This window comes from Lutra lutra, chromosome 10 (assembly GCF_902655055.1).
Source record: "Lutra lutra chromosome 10, mLutLut1.2, whole genome shotgun sequence".
Lineage (NCBI taxonomy): Eukaryota > Metazoa > Chordata > Mammalia > Carnivora > Mustelidae > Lutra > Lutra lutra.
Genome location: NC_062287.1, coordinates 20,311,853 through 20,332,814, shown reverse-complemented (window position 1 = coordinate 20,332,814; position 20,962 = coordinate 20,311,853). Strand labels below are relative to the sequence as shown.

Sequence of the window (20,962 nt, the reverse complement as noted above, 5' to 3'; positions counted from 1 at the left end):
TTTAACTCCCCAAAAACCTAACTACTAATAACTTACTGTTGACCAGAAGACTTGCTGATAAGATGAAGAGTCGATTGACATATTTTGTATATGTATTATGTACTGTATTCTTACAACAAAATAAGCTAAAGAAAAATATTAAGACAATCATAAGAAAGAGAAAATACATTTACAGTCCTGTATTTGTAAAAAAAAATTCATGTATAAGTGGACCCTTGTAGTTCAAATCCGTGTTACTCGAAGTTCAACTTTAATTCAATATTTACCCTTTTAAAAACAATTGTCTGAATCTTGTCCCAGATTCAGTCAAGACTAATGCTTGTACCCAGATACCATGATGAAGGATTTCTAATAACCTCGCTTTTTAGATGATGTTGTCTACATGTCACAACAAAATACGCCAAATTTACTAAGGGAAAGAATTTGTAGTATAGATTATCTTTGCATAATAGATGGTAGTTTTTGGTAAGAAAATATGTACAAAACTTTCATGGTTCACATGAAAGGAGTAAGGTGGCTTACTGTATTTTTGGTGGGGGGAGAATTGCTCTGCACCATTTTCCTTTTAAACACTGGTCTCATTACTAGCAGAAAGTACCCTGTGTTTGGGAAGCAGTACAACGTTGTAATGCTAAAGCTGTGTGAGGTGTTTTTGTAATGTGTGTGTGTGTGTGTGTGTGTATGCGTGGATAGTTCTCAATTATGGACGAATTAGTGTGCAATGCAGGATGTTTGTGTGGGAGGCCTTTACAGATGAATGGTTTTCCCCTGCTATCCTAGAAATATTTTAGATAACTCTCTTGAATATGTTTTTGGTTTTTTTTTTTTTTTTAGTTCTCACATATTCACAAAAGTTAACATTTTAAATATCATCTGAATGTCCCTTTGAGGTTCTGCCCCAGGGTGTGAAGTACTGAGAAAAGGATTTAACAGAGATGCTAATACAGCAGCTTCAGGAGTGATGGAGGAGAGCAGGTGAAAATAACCTAATCCAGGTGAATTCTTTACCAAACAACTGATTTTCCCCCACTTAGATGGGGAGGAAGCTCTAGACAAAGAGTGGTATGTGACCGTCTTTGAAGGCTGTAACTCTCTGTGGTTGTTTATGTCCAAAAGAGTTCAGTAGTTCAGGAAGCCCTAATTTTTTGACCTGTCTTGTTCTCAATAGAGCAGCACTTGAGGATTTCATGCCTAGAAGGATTCTCGTATCCCAAAGAAGCCCTTAAACATGACCACACTTCCTAGGTCCTCTTGTACGGTGTTCCTGCCAAGACGAGATACTGTATGAACACCCACATGCCTTACCTACAGTATAGGATTGAAAATGGATAGTCCTGTGAACATAGTTCCTTGAGCAATGGAAGATGTGTTTTCAGCAGTTACTATTGCCCTCCTTGAGGGTTTTTCTTCTTCATAATCTGAATGGACAAGACCCTCACCTGCTAGCACGGAGAAACCTAGAAAACGTAGGGGAGCTGATGCTCACTGAGGATTAAAATCTCCTGAAGAGTCTCTCCCTCCTGAAGCCAGGACTGACCAGTTATAGACACAAAAGTGAGTCACTCGTAGCCAGAGTTGGAATGTGGCGCAAGCTGAAAAAAAATCCAATCCTGGCCAGTTCCCCACAGAGACTGGGGCTCCAGAGAGGTAAGATCTCTTGGTTTCTGGTGGTCCTTCTTCTGTCTGGCCCTATCAGAATCCAGGAAACAATTGAGTCTTTTTTTCCTTTTCTATCTTTGACAGAACTGTACTTTATATCCTTGAATATTTTATTTAATGTGTAAGGCATAAGAAATGATCAAATTTGGACAGAGGGACAGAGCCCTATTTGGTGGGTGGACCCCTCCCCCACCCAAAGGAAACCATAACAGCAAGCATGGTAGATATTGTTAAAATAGCCCTTGCCCTCTGCAGCTATTCCCTTTGTTACGAAGGGAATTTGCTTTGCTAATTATAGCCGTATCTATGTGTCATTCCCTTTTCTGCTCCCACTTTTTTCAAGGTGGAGCCTGAGCTACCTTGGATTTATTGATTCTATACATATAATACAAAACCCTGATTATACAATGAGTTTCCTGATTTTCTCCGCTAAGAAAAAAAATTGCTCTTCTTGCAAGTGATTTACAATGTGAAAATTACCTTAATTCATTTACTTAATAAATATATTTATTGAACCCTTATGTGATAGGCACTATTCTGGGCTCACGGAAACCGTGAACTAGGCAGACATAATTTCTACCTCCCAGAGTTTATGATCTAAGGGAATAGTTCTCTTAGGGAACATTCATATTGGCATTTGGTACCTCCCCTCCCCCCACCCAAATCCCTTTCGAAGGAATACTTAGTTGTCTTGGGTCCTTGTCTCCTCAGTTGGTAAGTGAAGAAGGTGGACTACATGATTTCTGAGGTGCTTTTCCATTCAAAACATCCATAATATTTTGGAAGATGGAACCTGGTTTGCTCTTAGAGCCTTAGGCAGCTCCCCCACTCGCTGTCAATCATTATATTATAGAAAGTTTTACCAAAGAGATTATCTGGCAAGGATGGTGATATAGACACAAAGTATCAAGTGTTCATATGACTTAAGGACAAAGTTTGAGGGTCATTCTTCTTAGTAATTAAGATATTGCTAACCATGATATGAACAATTCCAGCAGAATAATAGATCAGACTTAGTCTCATCGGGTTAAGGACTAATTAGTGTAGACATTGCCAATTTCCTTGAGACCCTTTGGTCTTTTAGGCAGTATTAAAATGGGAGGATGCTAGAGCTTAGCCATTATGACTACTAAGGAAAGTAGTCAAGACTTATTACACTTGTTTCTAGATCTGTGAACTTCCCTGTTGTAAGTTGTTACCGTAGGTAATTTATCTAGCATCTGTATTGATAAGTGAATCAGATAATGAATAATCACATATTATGTGATCCAATTAATAATCAGTAAAATTTATGAATCATTTAATATTGCCTAATTACCACCTCGGAAAAAGATTTCTTCCCTAGCAGGTGGGAGAAAAGTCCTATATTTTTGTAATAAGTAAATTGATATCCTTGTATGTTTTTACTGCTAGCTATTGCTTCTTTCAAAAAGCAGGGGAATTTGGCTAATTTATCTCTTAAAGGAAATATTAATGCTGCTTTATCTAAAGGAGCAGGATACGGAGCAAATTGGTTAAATTGTACTTTAACTGGTTGTCCCAATCTTTCTTGTAATACCTAATACACAAATTAAGCCTACCTTATTTTAGGGCTTCTGACTATACCTGTTCTATTCTTTGACGGAAGAAACAACACCGTGGTATAGAGCAGCTTTTTAACCCAAGATTCTTTTTTTTTTTTTAAGATTTTATTTATTTATTTGTCAGAGAGAGAGAGATCACAAGTAGGCAGAGAGGCAGAGGGAGAAGCAGGCTCCCTGCTGAGCAAGGAACCCGATACGGGACTCGATCCCAGGATGCCGGGACCATGACCTGAGCCGAAGGCAGCGGCTCAACCAACTGAGCCACCCAGGCGTCCCTTAACCCAAGATTCTTGTATGGGCTTTCAGAGTCCATATGCCCCTTGAAATTGTATGGAACAATTTCATATGTGCGTTTTGCTGGGGAGGGGATCTATGACCCAAAAAAGTTAAGAACCTCTGTTCTGGAGAGGAAAAGGAAAAGAGAAATTTAAGAATAGAAAGATCTTTCACTTGCCAAAACCTCCTCTGTAGCGCTAAGAAGTGGGAGAGTGTGAAAGTGTTTTATTTTTGGTCTTGGTTTTGATCTGTTGGGGTTTGGGGTTGATTTTAAAGCGTTTGGATGATTGGCAAATGCACTTGCCAGATTTTGATGGAAAACCTAAAAAAAATAGGTAGTAAAACTTCTGCAGGCCCCCAGATGGATTTCACCTTGAGAGACTTCCTAATCATTAGTTACAGTTCTGTGTAATAGACATGCATTTGTAGTAATATATGCTAGACTTAAAATATCTCTCTTACTGTATGAAGAAATGTGTTTATTTGCTTATGTCTCCTGTTTCGGGGTTTGTTTGTTTTTTTTCCCACCTTTTGTGCTCCCAGTAAGCAACTAAAACAAATTAAAGAACTTTTGAGTTTCTCTAAAAGATACTGGAAGAAACTCAGTGGTTTTGTTGTTGCCTCATTAACTAAGAGCAGCTTGCTGTAACAGTTACACTACAGCAATAACTTTTTAAAAAAGATTTTATTTATTTATTTGAGAGAGAGAGTGAGCACAAGGTGGGTGGGGGTGGGGAGGGAGGTGCAAGGGAGAAGCAGACTCCCCGCTGAGCAGGGAGCCCAATGTGGGGCTTGATCCCAGGACCCTCAGGTCATGACTTAAGCCAAAGGCAGACGCTTAAGGCACTGAGCCACCCAGGTGCCCTAAAGCAGTAACTTTAAAGGAAGAAGATAGATGTATTTCACAAAGACCTTTTTGCTAAAAAACTGATGTGTGCTTAGGCTGAGGTATTGTTTTTAACACTTTTATAAACGATTAGTTTGGCGATTTGCCCCCAGGATGATTTCCCCTATCTTTTGTGGAATAGAACATGTGATTTTTAAGACTCTGACTGCAAATAAGTATGTTCTTTATGTAACCATTTGGGTTTAAAACATCTCAAATTTATCCTATTTAGTTGCCAAAGGGTTAAGTCAACTATGTAATCCATTTCTAGTGTTCCCAGTTCCACAACTACATTTGAAAATCTGTTTCACTGCTTGTGTTTTCTTATAACATTGTTTCCTGCTATTACAACTAAGCTGTCCTGCCTCGCAGTTTGACTTTTTCATCCGACATCTTAGATGGATCATGCCAGTGTTTCCTAAATGACACATTTATGTGGCTATTATGCCTTATTTCTATTCTTCCTTATTACAGACCCTGTCCCACCTGTAGTCAGTTCGGTTAGAACAGTGGTTTTGTCATGGTGATTATTTTATGATTGTATGGAATGGGGCAAATTTTGAGACAATGATTGAGCCAGTAGCAGAATTGGTTGGCATATGCCCATATGATTATTTAGTTTGCTTCCTGCTTTGCCATAGCAGGGAAGAATTCAATTCCTCCCACTTCCTGAAAGTCAAAGGAGGAATTGGAGGACACAGAAGTGAAAGACACCTTATTTTTTACCCCCAAAGTAGCTCATGTGATGTCAGGAAGGGCTTTGATGAAACCACTGGCCCTACTTATAGATCTTATTTTCCAAGCCTTTCATTATTTTATTTGCCCTTTTCTGAACTCTACAATTTCCCTCTCTTGTAGCTGGTTCGATGCCCAGAACTGAATGCTGTGCTCCAGCTGTGGCCTCACCGGTGCTGAATAGAGAGGAAGAGCCACCTTCATAGCTTACATGTGATTCCTCTGCTTATACAACCCAATACTGGATTTACTTACTTTGGCAAGATAGCTGCATTGTGCACTGTATTTAATGTTACGTGTACTGTAACCCTGGGTCTTTCTCTGCATTGCTGCCGTTAAACCCCCAATCCTGCCAATCTAGAACTCCTGCCTTTGTTTACCCGCACCCCCCCCCATAGGCCCTTCTTACATTCATCCACAATGAATGTCATCTTTATTCTCTCATTTCCTTTCACTCCAGTCTTAAACTTTGGTGAAACTTTCCCTCTGTCTATAAATTATCGATTGTCAGCCATCTTGCTTTCCTCCCTGCTTTGGTAATGGGAAAATCTTTCAAGCCTTTTCTCTGGTTCTTTTCCTGTTGGAGTCATTAACCACTTGGCGTTTCTTCCAAACCGAATACCTCCATACTCTTCTGATTTGACCACCTGATCAAGTTGTTACCTCTCCTTTAGTTCTTCTTTCCAGATTTTCTTGACTCCTCCTGACCTCTATCCCTCTGACTTCGTTCAAGATACAGTATTATCTCACTCCTCTTCCCCAGAGGGGAGATTGTATATTGATTTACCAGGAAGTTTCTAGTAATAAGGAAAGTGTTACTCTTCTCCATTGTGAATAGACTGGTCTTTAATAATTTTAAGCAAATTCTTTCCCTGCCCCTACCCCCTCCCCGAGATCATAATTAAAAAAAAAAAAATGTTAGAGGTTAATTTTCCATACATTTCTAAGACTAGTGAGCTAAAGAAAGAAGGAAGGGCAGTGAGGTGGGTATTTGTGTTGGGTAGGAAATGGCCTTCAAGAAAGCTAAACTGAGATTCTTGTTGGGTTTGGCATGGCTGTCTGAAATGGGAGGTGAGACTTTGTTTTTCCTAGATTCTGGAGCATTCTCTTAATCTCAGATTTAGAGTAGGTTTTTAAGTTGGCTTATTTAGGACTGTTGACACAGACACACAGTTATTTAATTGCCTGCTTTGGTTCATCATTTAGAGTGTGGGAAGTGTAACTTTTTCTGATTGGAAGGTCTCCATATGCTCCTTTTATCCATTTCTAAAGTCCCTGCAGTTACACTGAATTCCAGTGTCTCCTGTAGTGGTGGTCAAGTTCATGTTTGAGTTCTCACCTTTTTTTTTTTCTATCTTAGTTGATGTGTCCCTATTCAAACAGCCTCTCCTTGGATCTGTGGATCTTTTACTGAACTCAGAAGGTACCTCTTATGTGTACTTATGTCTTGAGAGAGTTAAAGTCAATCTGGAAATCTTTTTAACATTATTTCAACATATCAAATTCCTATCATATGGATTTATGAATTACCAAACCTTTTTCCTGCAGGCCCCTGATAGATATTTTACCTATCAGCACATTACACTATTAAAGTGTATTACAGAAGTACACTATGAAGAAAGAGGTGGCAAGATCTCAGCCTTTTTTGATGAAATATAGAATGTATCCTGACTATTCTTCTGTCTCTAAAATCATTAGATATTACTAGTTTCCTTATTCACAGTTACATAAGCCAAGTAAAATTGTCAGCTCAATTTGGTGGTTTCAAAGAAAGCCAATCTTTTTTGTGGTTTCCTGTCATGTATATAGTCAATGATTGGTGGCTTTGCTTTATGCTCATATCACATCCTGAGAAGGCTGGCACCTTTCTTCAAAGGAACATCAGTTTTATTCCTTGACTTCTGAAATAACCTTCAGTGACAGATCCCACTGGGCTCTTCTGTGTGCTGCATGCTTTTCTCTAGGCAGCCAGTAAGGAGTGAGTGGTGGCATCTCCATTTATGGCCTTGGAAGGGTGAAAGGCACATGGCTGGGACTCTCCATGTACGGTCCTTGGAGGAGTTGAAAAGAGTGGTTGGGGTGTTCTTGGAGGCAGAAACTAGACATTGTGAGATAAAAATAAATTGGCAGGAGATGTTTGCAATTCAAATTCCAATCCCTGCAAGGAGGGCAGAGGGCACTGGGAAAGGGGAGTATATAGAAAGTCAAATGAGATCTGCTGCAGGCATTTGTCTCCTTCCATTGGAAGGGTTGCCCTGTGACACATTTCCCAAGTTCCTGCCCGATTTTTCTCTAGAAAGTTCTGTGTTATGTAGTTGTGACTATCTTTTACAAAGAGAAAGAGAGGGAACACTTTTTTAAAGAGTGTATTAATCAGAAACCTCAGTTCTCTAAGGCATCGTTGGAGGCACCAGAAGAGATTTCTAGAAAGAGGCGGGAAGAGGCAGGTGTGTATGCAGGGGGTAGGCTGGCTGGTTTTCTGACGGGAGCCTGCTCACTGCTCTGTTTATGTCTGAGGAAGATCATCCTGTGTGTCCTGCTTAGATTATTCCTTTTGCCCATCTGGATTTCTGGTCTCAAAGGACAGATCTGCAAAGTATTTGACGGTGTCTTGTCATTTGTCAACTGTGATTTAAAGATGCGGAACTTTCATGGAGGTTCTGTAAAGATTATTAAGAGTTGTTTCAATTTGGTGAGAATATGTGATATATTGGCTTATGGAAGGTAATCTCACATTTAGGAGAAACCTACAGTCTGGCTAACATGTATACATTAAGTCTGAGGTGAACGGGTTTTGTAGAGTTGTGTCAGAAAGTATTTGAGAGCCATCAGGGAGAAAGGGTTTTGTCTCTCTCAAGAAAATTCTGAGTGAAATCCAGTCAAGGAGAAGGGAGCTTCAAAGGAACAAAAGCAGCAGAGATGGGATAGACACTGGATAGCACTGAACTAAATGTGTATGCTGGAACTAAGTCCTTGATTTATCCTTTAAAACATGTAAGACAGCGTTAAAGAAGCAAGGCGAATGATCGGAAGTATGCATTGAAACACCATGAAGAAAATGGAAGTGTTGTGCAAGATAATAAAATTGTCCGAGTTTTCTCTGTGGACTCACATAGTGATTTTTATTTGCTGTGTGGCACAAGGCAGAGAAGGAAGTAAGATGATACCCTGTCCACCTCACTTCCCTCCCCTCCCCCCCCAAAAGGAAATTATTGGCCTTCTTTGTTGGTTTTAGCTGGCAATTTGTGTTGGTTGAATTGATGAGTACTGGCTAATCTTTCGATGTAGGAATGAGTGTATTGTTTCTGGATGGTTGGTGTTTGAGACTGGGGATCTGTAGCATAATCCGTTTGACCTCTTTCAAATTTTAGCAACCTCCCTAAAGATAGAGTAAGTTAGTTAAGGACTATGGACTTCGTAAGTAATATGTTTTACTAGCTGATTCATTTAGACAATTGTTTTGACCCTGTTTTCCTTCTTAGGAGTAAGGAAGGTTATATTCTTTGCTTTGGGAAATTCTTCTTTCTGTCCTCCCTTCCCTCACTTTTTCCAAATTCTGGGCACAATAGCAGCTCTTTTCTCTTCTGTGGCAGGTGTGCATCCTATTGGCTGGCTGGTATTTCTTGTTTTCTTTTTTTTTTTTCTTATTCTTTTTAAAGGGGGGGTGGGGGTATAAAAATATATGTATGGGGTACATGCAATAATGTTGTAATGTTTCTTGTTGTTTAATGGATGATTAATTGCAAAATAATTGTTTGAATTATAACATGTTTGAGTAAATGCTAAATTAGTTTTTTTTTCTAATATAATACTGAATTTGAAATCTAGCATTCCTGTAACAATGTGTCTATGTTTGTCTGTCTGTGTCTGTCTAATAGTAATTAATATCTGTGGTCCGTACCTGGAAGAGGAAGTACAGCTTTAAAGGAATAACAAAAGACTTTGTGTCTTAGACCCTTCGCAGGTGTTACAGTCGGGTGAAAGAACATGGTGTTGGGAAAAGAAAGAGCAGTTACACATTTGAACAGTTGGAACAGGTGTTTGGTCAGGGAGGATGGGATGCTCAGCCCTGCCAGCCTGTACTTATTAACAGTAGTGGCTTGTACCAGGAGCTGGAGTCAGATGGCAGCACTATGGAGGACTATTCACAGGAGGACTGGGGAAACCACAGTCAGGATCTCCATGGCTATCCAACAGATCAGGAATTGGGTAAGAAAGCCAATATGTATGATATTTAACACGTGTGTGTGTGTGTGTGTGTGTGTACCCCTTCATATGTGCACCCACCCTTAGTCGCTGTCCTAGCCTCTGGTGCTGCTCCCACTGTCCACACGAGGCACACAGCCAGCCTTCTTGGGGCAACGTGGGCATCATTGTTTTGGCCCTAAATTGCCAGCTAGAGCTTGGTGTGAGTCATTTGGATGCGGCTACGAACAAAATTCCTGAAGATGCAGAATTCCTAATCAGGAACAAGTGAAATCCTATGCAATTGAAAATATCCTGCACCTCCTGAGTTCTAAGACAGCTGCCAGGAGTGTTAACTCTTGGTGCAACTTCTCTGGACATGACTATCTTTTCCTTGCTTTATCCCAAATACTTTTCTGTTTATGAATTGGAAAAGGTCCCCAGCCAGACTTTAGTCTGAACAACAACAACAACAAAAAAGAAGACTCAGTTTACATTGAAAAGAGCTGATGTTTGAATTTTATCAGTGATCATACTCCTTCAGAATTCACTAAGGATCCCAACCAAGCAGTAGCTGGAATGATTTAGATTAGCATTAAAAATGGAAAACAAAGCTCTTGGCCATTGATTTCAAACTGGGATGGCCTAATTGAAAAAGAGGTATATGTAGTTGTTTTTGTTTGTGTTTGCAACAATTGCTCCAGTTTGGGCTTTCATAATTTGGAAGTCCGAACCCAGTGTCCGGTGCAGGCACTGTGGTTCAGTAACAAGTTGTGTGATGAGTGTTCACTTCTAAGTAAACGTTCTGACTCCCCAGTGAGCTGCTCAGGCAGCCTCCAAGGAAGCGTAAGTAGGATTGGCACTGTAAATGTGCTTCCTTAGCTCACGATAAAAGTCCACAGGCCCGCTGTTACAGAATTCCTGATGATAGAGAAATGCTAATTTCAAAAGAAAAAGGATTAAATGCTAATATCTCTTACAAATGCTACATTTTTTAAATCTCTCAAATATTGGAAGGGAAAAGGAGAGAAGAAAGAGGCTATAAAACTATAAGATGAACACAATGTGAGAAACTTAAAGATTGGGAGACTAAAAAGGGCTGATGCCAAGTGATCGCTACCCTTTAATTTCTAAATGGTAATAAGGTCTAAATGGCTTTGGCATCCCATTACTCGGGTTTTGCCCTAGAGAGTTAAGTTCCACCCAAACCTTTGGGAAAAAATAACATGCAGAGTATATTGATCGTGATATTGGGGGAATAATTGCTCTGTAAAACCTACATAGAAAATCTGAGTAGGAGAGAATCATTTTTCATTCTCGTTTCTTTAAAAATCATGTTTGCCGTGAAATTAAGCTTTAAGCTCCTAGCTAGAAATCCACTGGTGACCTTGAAGAATTTTATACTTGTAGAGCTGGTTTCTGATCTTGCATATAAATGTATGCATCTCATTATATAAGAGTTATATTTATAAATCTGGCATTGGACAGTGTTTGACACTAGAATTACAGCCTTGCATTCAAAGTATGAAATGAACAGTAAACACAGTTACTTCTCTACCTAAATGTATGCTACTTAGAAAAATATAATTTGTTTCAAAAACCTTGCTTTTCAGATGAAATACCTCTCACAAAGAGAACATTAAAAATAAAACAAGAATCTTCTGAAGAGGCACAGTAAGTAGATGCTTCTTTCTACAAAGTATATTAACCTAAATTTAATGACCGTTGGGAAGACATAGAAAGTCACTGCTGTCATTAGACATGTATGGAAAATACAGCCATACCATTGAGGGAGCAGTTGTATTCACAGTGTCTCATCTGTTTAGCTTACGTTTGCCAGTAGTTAATCTACATTGAGAATTTTGTATATGACATGAAGAAATAAATGTGTTAACACAAAAACAAGTGTGTTGATGGTGTTTGCCTGTACTTGAATGTGACTATGTAGGTGTTTCATTACGGTACAGAGATGACTTACAGGGCCCTGAGTTAATCTGGGGTTGGCTGCGATGCCAGAAAGGCTAGAGGGGCACTTGCATGCCTTATGATATTACTCTGCGGGGATCAAGAGCAAGCTCCTAGGTGGCCTTTTTATCCATTTGAAAAAGAAAGACATTGACAGACGAAAGATGGAATCCCGGGCTGGGGTCCTTCTGCTGGCTACATCACCTGAGTTCAGTTCTCTCTTCTGTAAGGAGACCACAGGACTCTTGAGTTTCAGTGATACTATGTTTGTAGTTCTTTTATTTATTTATTTTTAAAGATTTTATTTATTTGACAGAGAGAGAGACAGCAAGAGAGGGAACACAAGCAAGGGGAGTGGGAGAGGGAGAAGCAGGCTTCCTGCTGAGCAAGCAGCCCAATGTGGGGCTCGATCCCAGAACCCTGGGATCATGACCTGAGCCGAAGGCAGACGCTTAATGGCTGAGCCACCCAGGCGTCCCTATGGTTCTTTTAATTAACTTTAAGGAAGTCCCTCACTAAGTCTATGAAATAAATATATTAAAAGATCAATTTAGGGGGAAAGTAGAGGGACACCATTTTTTTTTTTTTTTTCAATCTGGTCACCCGGAAACCCTGATAGCACCCATTTTTTTCCTTCTGTACTTCATTGTGCGCATGCGAGCTTGATGTTTGAGGGGACAGTGGACAAAGGGGGAATAGGCGAGATGGAAAGAGCTGTGATAAGCAACAAGCAATATAAAAAGGAAACTTGTTTTCACTGAGCCAACCACCACTACCATCACCCACTTTGCAAATGCTCCTGTCTTTTTCAGAGTATCTGTAGAACAAAAGAATTCCCAGTATCAGCTGTTCCCCTGTCGGGGGAAAGGGTAAAAGTTTAGGGATCAAGAATTATTTCTCAAAGTTATAACCACTCCCCATGCCTCAACAAAGAAGTTTATGACTCAAGTCAGTAAGCTTGAGGCTGTTTCTTGTTGGGAAGTAGATCTGTTTTCCAGTTGGGACATCAGAATGTCCCAAAGGAAGGGAAACTCTGATGATGAATATTTTTTAAAAATGCATTATTACTAGTCCATCCCTTCAGGCCCTGAGTCTCCAAAAAGGCCATCGTCTCTCCTTTACTAAAATGTCCCGTCTCTCCCTTTCAACTGCTTGGGACCTTGAGGTGAGACCCAGGTGACCTAACTGGAGATGAACTCAGATCTCACAGAATGGGTGTCCCTACCATCTGCACTTTTCCCGTGGTTGGAATTTCAGAAATCAGGAACTAAAATAGACCCTTCTCTGGAGCCATTTAAATAACCAGGTCTCATTTTTACTGTGCTCCTTAGTTTTGAAAATGTGTTGAGTTTTAGGCCCAGGGATCTCCAGACAGACATCAGATCAGCAAGTTCCGTAGAAACGGACCTCTTTGCTGCCTCTGCTCCAGGTTTTAGCTCACACAGTGAGAAGCTTTAAAGTGGTTCCTAATAGGCCATTTATTTTCCAGTGCAAGTTTCCTCAGAACTATTCCTTATGGATGATTTAAGGCCAAGACAATGCTGAATAAAATAACTTCATCTGGGCATTGGATATTTATTTCTCCAAGTATAAGTGGGATGAGCCTAAGATAGCGGACATAGTGTGTAGTTAAAACGTACCAACCTTCAGGATGCCTGGGTGGCTCAGTTGGTTAAGCAGCTGCCTTCGGCTCATGTCATGATCCTGGGTTCCTGGGATCGAGCCCTGTGTCAGGCTCCCTGATCCTTGGGGAGCCTGCTTCTCCCTCTCCCTGTGCCTGCTGCTACCCTTGCTTGGGCTTTCTCTCTCTGTCTCTCTCTGTGTCAAATAAATAATCTTAAAAAAAAAAACTCTCAAAAAAAAATATGTATATATGCGCCATCCTTCGTCCATAAAGTAGAGTCACCTAACCTGCTCATTTAGTTGACATTTATTTGCCAAGTGCCTACTTCATGGCAGACACTGGGATGTTGATCAGTGAGCAGAAGCGATGAAAATTTCTGCCCTCCACCATCCCAACTCCTTAGCCTGGTCCTTGAGATCATTGTAGCATTTCAAAAGAGGACAAGGAAGGATGGTGGCTGTATGTGAGAGCTTTTCTTTCAACATTCATGCAGACACACGGTCCTCTATCTTTATCTCCTGAGCACCAAGCTGAGTATGACTGATCACTGAGTGCCTTTGTGTACTCTGAGAAGGAGCAGTTCTCCAGCAATGCAGTGATTTTATTGAGATGGCCACTCTAGTACTTGAGAATTTCTGTGACAAACTAAAGAGTGGAAGATAAGTCTAGGGCAGTCTCTGCTTCGAGAAGCAGCAGGCGACAAAATCTTAGCATTTTGTCATCTTGCAGAGAAAGCCAAAGAGAGTAAGAGGACAGACTGAGAATGAGTACGTGGGAGGTTCCCCAGTTTGTTCCCCAAACTCTTCCCCTAGAAGATAAAAGGATTTAATAGGAAACTTTCAAGCATTGTCTCCCTCCAAGAAGCTATACACCCTCTTCTCTTTGCCTGCATTTGATCGTACAAAGGGTGGTCATTGAGTATTTTTGTAGCTTAAACCTATGACCGATGTAGACTGTAGTAGATTGTTATTAAGTAAACATTTAACAGACTTCCATCTTTCAATGTCAAAGTCTTTGCCATACCTGAGAAACAAACTTGTAATTACATATGCTCATATATAGTGCATGAATTATAGTAAAGTATCAGTTACGGTTTTAGGAGTTAAGCAGCATTTGAAACAAAAACTTCCCAGCACATTCAGCCTTACTCTGTTAACTCTCCAAATCCAAATTGAAATAATTTCTATACTTTTGCTCCCCTTTAGCAATAGTCCCCATTCATTTTTCCCTTCTAAGCTTGATGTAGACTTTTTCCATCTGAATTCTCAGATCTTAATTCTGTGCTTAACTGACAATTCTTCGACATTTGGGAGTAGTATGAGTTTCAGACAACCAGAAGAAAATACCGTTTTGTTTCTGCATCAGGCCATTAGACATAATTGGTTGTGCATTTCCTACAGCAAACACATATGGGCCAAAATTACTGAACTCTAAGAACTTCCAGGTTAGAAATTAAGCTCTTCATTATTTTAAGTGATGCAGGATGCCATTTTGAATAGAGCACCCTTCGCCTGCCTTTGGTATTAGATTGGAAAGCCATTCTATGCATTATAATAGCCACTTTATAAACCAGCCAGAGAAAGAGAGATACCATATGATTTCACTCATCTGTGGAATTTAAGAATCGAAACAAGCAAAGGGAAAAGAGAGAGACAAAGCAAGAAACAGACTCTTTAACTATAGAGAACAAACTGATGACTCCCAGAGGGGGAAATGGGGGCCAGGGATGGAGGAGTGCACCTGTCGTGAGGAGCACTGGGTGTTGTGTGGAGGTGTTGAGCCCCAGGATGGTACGTCTGAAACCAATATAACACTGTGTGTTCACTATACTGGAATTGATTAATAAATTAAAAAATTCTAAATTCTTGATTTGGGTTTCTAAAACCCCAGGGGCTTACATATCAATAGTTACTAAGTTTAATATAGCCAGACTATAGAAGTAATGGAAAGCACTTTATCATTAATTGCTAGAAATTTCCTAGGAAAGAGTGTTTCTCAGATTTTAATACTATGTTCATCTTGGCCTGCACTGTCCAGTACGGTAGCCACTAGTCACATGTGGCTATTTATTTATTTATTTATAAATTTTTATTTATTTATTTGACAGAGAAAGAGACTGCGATAGAGGGAGCAACAGAACGGGGAGTGGGCAGAGAGAGAAGCAGGCTTCCTGCTGAGCAGGGAGCCCAATACGGGGCTTGTTCCCAGAACTCTGGGATCGTGACCTGAGCCGAAGGCAGAGGCTCAATGCCGGAGCCACCCAGGCGCCCCGACATGGCTATTTAAACATAATTTCAAATTATGACTAAAAATTTCATATGTCACTCACACTGATCACATCTTAAGTGCTAATGGCCACCATATTGGACAGCACAGATGAGAACATTTGCATCATTGCAGAAAGTGCTGGTGCACCATGCTGAGCTAGACACCTGAAGAATTTGACCTTGTATTTCTCTTTCTAGGAAGAGAGACATCATGCAAAATATCGTCCAGATTTTGGAATCAGTACAATTGAAATGGGAACTGTTTCAGAGCTGGACGGACTTTTCAAGGCTTCATCTTTCTAACAAACTGGCCATTTTTGGAATCGGTTATAACACCCGTTGGAAAGAGGATATTCGTTACCATTATGCTGAGATCAGCTCCCAGGTGCCCCTTGGCAAGCGACTGCGGGAATACTTCAACTCCGAGAAGCCCGAGGGACGGATCATTATGACCCGCGTGCAGAAAATGAACTGGAAAAATGTTTACTACAAGTTTTTAGAGATCACCATTAGCGAAGCTCGGTGCTTGGAACTGCACATGGAGATTGACTGGATACCCATTGCCCATTCCAAACCAACCGGGGGGAACGTGGTTCAGTATTTATTACCGGGAGGCATTCCCAAAAGTCCAGGCCTTTATGCCATTGGCTACGAAGAATGTATGGAGAGGCCCCCATCTCCACACCTGGAGCGACATTCTCTGGACCCAGGAAAGGAGGGCCGGGTTGACTTGGAGACCCTCTCGGCGCAAGCCTCGTTACAGGTGGAAATCGAGCCCACCCGAATAATCTATTGCTACCTCGGGATTGCTGAGGTCAGGACTCTCCAGCAATGCTTATTTTTACATTTCCAAGCAAATACCAAAACCTTCAGCAAAGATTGGGTTGGTATTAATGGGTTTTTATCCCAGAACTGTATTGTGGATCCCGGAGTCTCCCCCAAATCTATCTATATCAAATTCGTAGAAGTAGAGAGGGATTTTCTTTCCGCCGGCTCTTTAGTTGAGTGCCTGGAAAAAGCCATTGGATACCCCTTAAAATTTAACAACTGAACGTCATCCTTCATAAGGATTTGGGCTCTTACCTCCCTTCTCTACTCACTCTGCATTCCCGAGACTGCCCCCTTATCCAGATGCTGCCATCAGACTCTTCATGGAAACTCGTTCCACAGTCGGGCCAGTACAACTTCAACTGAATTATACCAGACTTTGGGCAGAAAAAACAGACCTCACCTGAAAATGCTCATTTTGAGCAAACAAGATTCACAGCGAACTTGCATGGTGGGTCAGCTGTTCTTTTTTTAAAAACAAAAAGACAATTTTTAAATGGATTTTAGAGCCCTATTATAAATAAATGTAGGTACATTCCATATTGGACAAAAACACTTTGAGTTTCATATGAAATTGAAAAATTGTATTTTTTTCACAATGTTTCATTTTTACACATCTCTATGTCTCTATATAAGTATTATTTACAACCCTGAATAAATAAGCAATAGATAATGGCAAGTTAAATCGCGAGTCACAGTAAATAAGACTGTTTTTCAATATCACCCTTAGCTACTATTGTATATAATTTAGAGTTTCATTTTTTTCACCAGCCAAGTGTTTTGCTATTCCCAATCAGTGTTGCCTGCAAAGACCTTTGTTTCTGTGATGTACCAACTTTACGGTTGTGTTGCCATTTGAACTTTTTAAAAAAAAATTATTAAAGTAATTCTTGGCCTCTTGGAGCACTGTTTGAGCTTTTTTGTAGCAGGGCGTAGGCACACCGGTGGTATGACCTATGCAGACTTCGCTGCTCACAACATACAGAACAAAGGGAGCAGGATATCTTCACTCTCTGCACCCCGCTGACCAATGTCATTATTTGTCAGAGCACCAAAGTCACTGGATGTTACATTTTATATTTCTTTTTGAAAAATGGGATATTCTTTCTGACCCTACGTACGTGAATTTGCAAGAGATTCTCCTTCTTCATCTTAACGCTCAGTCAGCAGGGGCCACTCTCTCAAAGAGTATAGTGGGGAATTATTGTCATCATGCTGTTTATAAAACAGAAAATATAACAGAAACATCCAAAAACTTTTTTTAAGTGATCCACAATAAAGCTTCCTATCTGTCCATTAGGAAGGCAGCTATCCCATTTAGACCTTTCAGGGATTTCTTGGCATCAACTAACGAACACTCCACTTAGAGGTTAGCTTGGCTAACAACTAGTTTACTGGAAGGGCAGGCAAAGATTACTTTGGTTTCATGGCCAGGACTTGTTAGCTTGATGGTGTATCTTCAATGATTCCTCAACATGTCTCAGGTGCTCTCCTTTAGATGGACTGCAAATCCAGGTAAGAGCTATAATTTCACCCATCTTTTTTATACTATTGAAGATAAAATTGCATATTGATAAAAAAAAAATAGTCGTCTTCTTCCTACAACCCGAATGGCCTTAAATCAGTGATTTTCTCATCCTGATACCTCTTGGTTGGCTGACGCTTATATTCTGATGGCTAGAGAGCTTATAATCAATGGGATGAGTTTTATTAATGTCTTATTTAATGTATTTTAGTCTAAGTTTAAGGAGTTGGCTGTTTTCTGATATGAGCTGCTAAAAATGGATGCTAGTTGGGGCCCCTGGCTGGCTCACTTGGTAGAGCATGTGACTCTCGATCTCAGGGTTGTGAGTTCATGTTCCACATTGGGTGTAGAGCTTACTTAATAAAACAAACAAACAAAAATATAAGTGGATGCTAGTTCAGGGGGAATACAAATATTCTTGGAATTTAAGTGTAGCACCTCTTTTCTCTGGGCACAGTTGACAGGTATGGGCCTTAGAAAATTCTCATGACTTTGCTCTTCTTTGGAACTTGGAATTACAGACCTAAAGGCTGAGGCTCCATTGACCATCTTTTAGCAGTAATTTCTTAACATTCAGTGCTAAGTGCTACAGGAAAAAGCATTACCAGGAGTAGCATATGGCATCCCCCAAACTTTGCCGCCAACCAAACCCAAAACCAACATGCTTCGTGCATTTTTTTCTATCCCGCTTTCTGTTGCTGTTGAGTTACTTAAGCTGGGGGACCATTTAGTGAGGGTATTTCAGATCTACCCAACATTACTGAGAAGGGGGCATTACTAGAGCACCGTGGGCAGCATGGAGAAGAGGACCAAGGCTGGCTGGATCCAAGAACCAGTGTGTTTTTACCACTCAGCGTGGGATGAGTGAGAGTAGGGGCAAGAGGACAAAACAGCACTGGGAAATGAAAGCTTGGAAAGGAAAGAAAGCAGCTTGCTGATAACTGAATATCCAGTTTCTCTGGCCAGAACAATCTTGAGGAGAGGGTAGCAGGGTATCATGTAACTAATTTGAGCATTATTAAAGATAAAAAAAAACAACAACATGGACCTTAAGCCTTAGAACTGAGTCAAGGGGGATGGAGACACTATGTTTATGCTTTGAGAAATGAGATGAAGTACGATCGGAAGAAACACTAGTGACCTGCATGTCTCCTAACATAGGAAACCATGAACTTAGCTCTCTCATTCAATCCGTTTATGGAAGCAGTCCCCAGGCCACTCATGGGTTATCTGCTAACATTCTCATTTTACACAAGGGTAGACAGCAGTGTTCATCCTAAAAGGCATCCTGGCAAAAACTTTCAGAAAGGAACGGAGCCACTCTGCTAATTTCTGTCACTTTGACTGACCCGGGGTCAGTGGAAAGAAGTGGTTGGAATAGGAGTTAGAACAGGAGATCTTTTGGTTGGGGCGAGGGCATTGAAAGAGTCCTAACGGGATGGCCCCTGTGTTACATGGGGAAGATATTATTTGGGATCTACTTTCCAAAGAAGTTAGCTACAGAGAGTAAGAAAATTGTGTGTGTGTGTGTGTGTGTGTGTGTGTGCGCACGCGCGCACACACACACGCATGCATGTGTGTACAGAGAGTGAATATATAGCACTTGGTAGGAGTGAGCACAGCCCATGTAATTAGATGCTTCGGTGTTCCTGGGATACAATCAAGAGACTTGGTACTACCTTTCTTGGAAGGAGTTACCGATTTGGGGTAACTTAACCCTAGTCTGGAAATGAAGGAGGAATGTTTACAGGAGGTGGTTTGCAGCATAAACTAAAGGAAAATTTGAATGTGACAGAATAGAAAAACTAAACCAACAGTCCCCAAGTACACACACACACCCTCTCTCTCTCCTTGACAATCCAAGTTTGCAGGCCCTTGCCAGGCCCTTGCATAAGGGTATGAGATTAGCAGTTATCTGTTTCTGTTGCCTTTGCTGCCTCTCAGCTGCTAAGTATTGGATTCCAGGGTTGCATGAGCGGTCTAGTGTTTGCATAGGCATTTCTCGAAGCCACTGCATGGCAGGTATTTGAAGAGCAGTCAGGCAAGTCACACGAGGCAGAGGCATCCGAGAGGGTGTGTGGGGCAACTCTAGAAAAAGACGTTCCACGCAGGCACCTGGACCACACCTGGTGTTAAAACAGAGCGGGACTGTGTGGAATAAATGGAATCGGAGGCCTGGCTGCTTTTTTCCCAGTCAACTGCCACCCAGAGCAGGCAGCGCCAAGAATTTGTTGTTATGCTTTCTGCCCCCGGTGACCTTTGCTCGGTGGTTAAGCTGTGCCCCAATGTTTGAAGCATCTGTATTTGGGCTGTTGGACTGAGAAGCAAGAACAGGTGCGAGCCCGGCTGTGGGGGAGCTGCGGCCGCCAGAGGGCGCAGAGGTGCCTTTGGACCAACTGGGGCGGGGGGTGGGGGCTGGGGAGACGGTTAAATTAAATTCACCACGAACGAGAGCTGGTCCCGGGAATTAAAGGATCAGAGCCGGCCTGACGACGGATGGGGGGCAGCGAAGATACGGGGATAAAGAAACGGGGGGCTTCGTCGGGTCTTCCTTCCCACAGCCGCCCCCACCTCCCCAGTCAGCCTAAGGCCCATAAGCCATTCTTTTCGCTGGGAGCCGGGCTCCTGTTGCCTCAGTTTCCTGCTTAGCTCCCGGGGCTTTCTTGAGCCGGTCCTTTCCCTGCTCGGGAGCTGAGACACAAGACACAGTGACCTGGGGCCTGGGTTTTAGGGAGTTTCCGAGGACGTGCTGAGAGCCCCTCTCCGCCGCCCGCAGGTGCAGAGGGTCCCCGCACGGCCCGGCCCGCGCAGCTCTGGGCCTTCCCCGGAGTAGACAGTGGGGGCCCCTGCGGGCCTGGGCGAAGGCGGGCTGGGCCGCATCTCTTCCCCGTCCGGTTCCGGAGAACCTGGCCCCCTCCCGCCGCTCCGCCCCACAGCCTGCGGAAGCCCAGTGGCTCCGGGACAACGCAGCCCCCCTCTTCCTCCATCAGGAAGGCCGCCCCGCTTAGGCGGAGGACGCGGTACCCCCAAGCTCGGAGCGGTGGCCAGAGTCTCGGCCGGCTCAGGTGTCAGGGGTGCGGGCGGCTCCTGGACGTCGGAGAGTCCTCCAAACCTCCCTCGATTCCCCGTCTTCCCCCCACCCGGGCGGCGGAGGGGGAAGGGTATGGCTTCAGTGTGGGAGTTCAGGCCCCTTCCCTTTTCCCCTGGCCCCCCGGCCGGCTGTGGGGGCACCGAGACTTACCGGACCCCACCCTGCGTCCTGCCAGGGTGGAGGCCGCGAGATCAGGCCGTCGGAGCGCGGGAGCCGCCCCCCTCACCCCCTGGTGGCGGGTCACCCGCACGCCCCGCCCGGGAAGACCGCGACCTCTCCGCCCCCTCGAACGCCCCGCCCCCCCCGTCCCCGTCGGTCCCCACCCCGCCGGCGGGACA

At 42.3% G+C, this 20,962-nt stretch overlaps 1 protein-coding gene across 11 annotated transcripts in view; it reads left to right on the top strand.

Annotated features, from left to right (window-relative positions):
- Nucleotides 1–16,911, top strand: part of MSANTD2 (Myb/SANT DNA binding domain containing 2) — a 31,715-nt gene extending 14,804 nt beyond the window's left edge. Inside the window, exons 1-4 of one of the 11 annotated variants that reach the window (XM_047691082.1) lie at nt 4,291–5,352; nt 9,249–9,348; nt 10,938–10,998; nt 15,379–16,911. In XM_047691082.1, the coding sequence (XP_047547038.1) occupies nt 9,273–9,348; nt 10,938–10,998; nt 15,379–16,231 (990 nt within the window). In that variant the 5' untranslated portion in view covers nt 4,291–5,352; nt 9,249–9,272 and the 3' untranslated portion in view covers nt 16,232–16,911. Of the gene's footprint in view, nt 1–4,290; nt 9,349–10,937; nt 10,999–15,378 lie in introns of those variants that run through there. The other 10 variants (XM_047691080.1, XR_007120889.1, XM_047691079.1 and 7 more) reach the window with 10 other exon arrangements.
- Nucleotides 16,912–20,962: the final 4,051 nt, after the last annotated feature.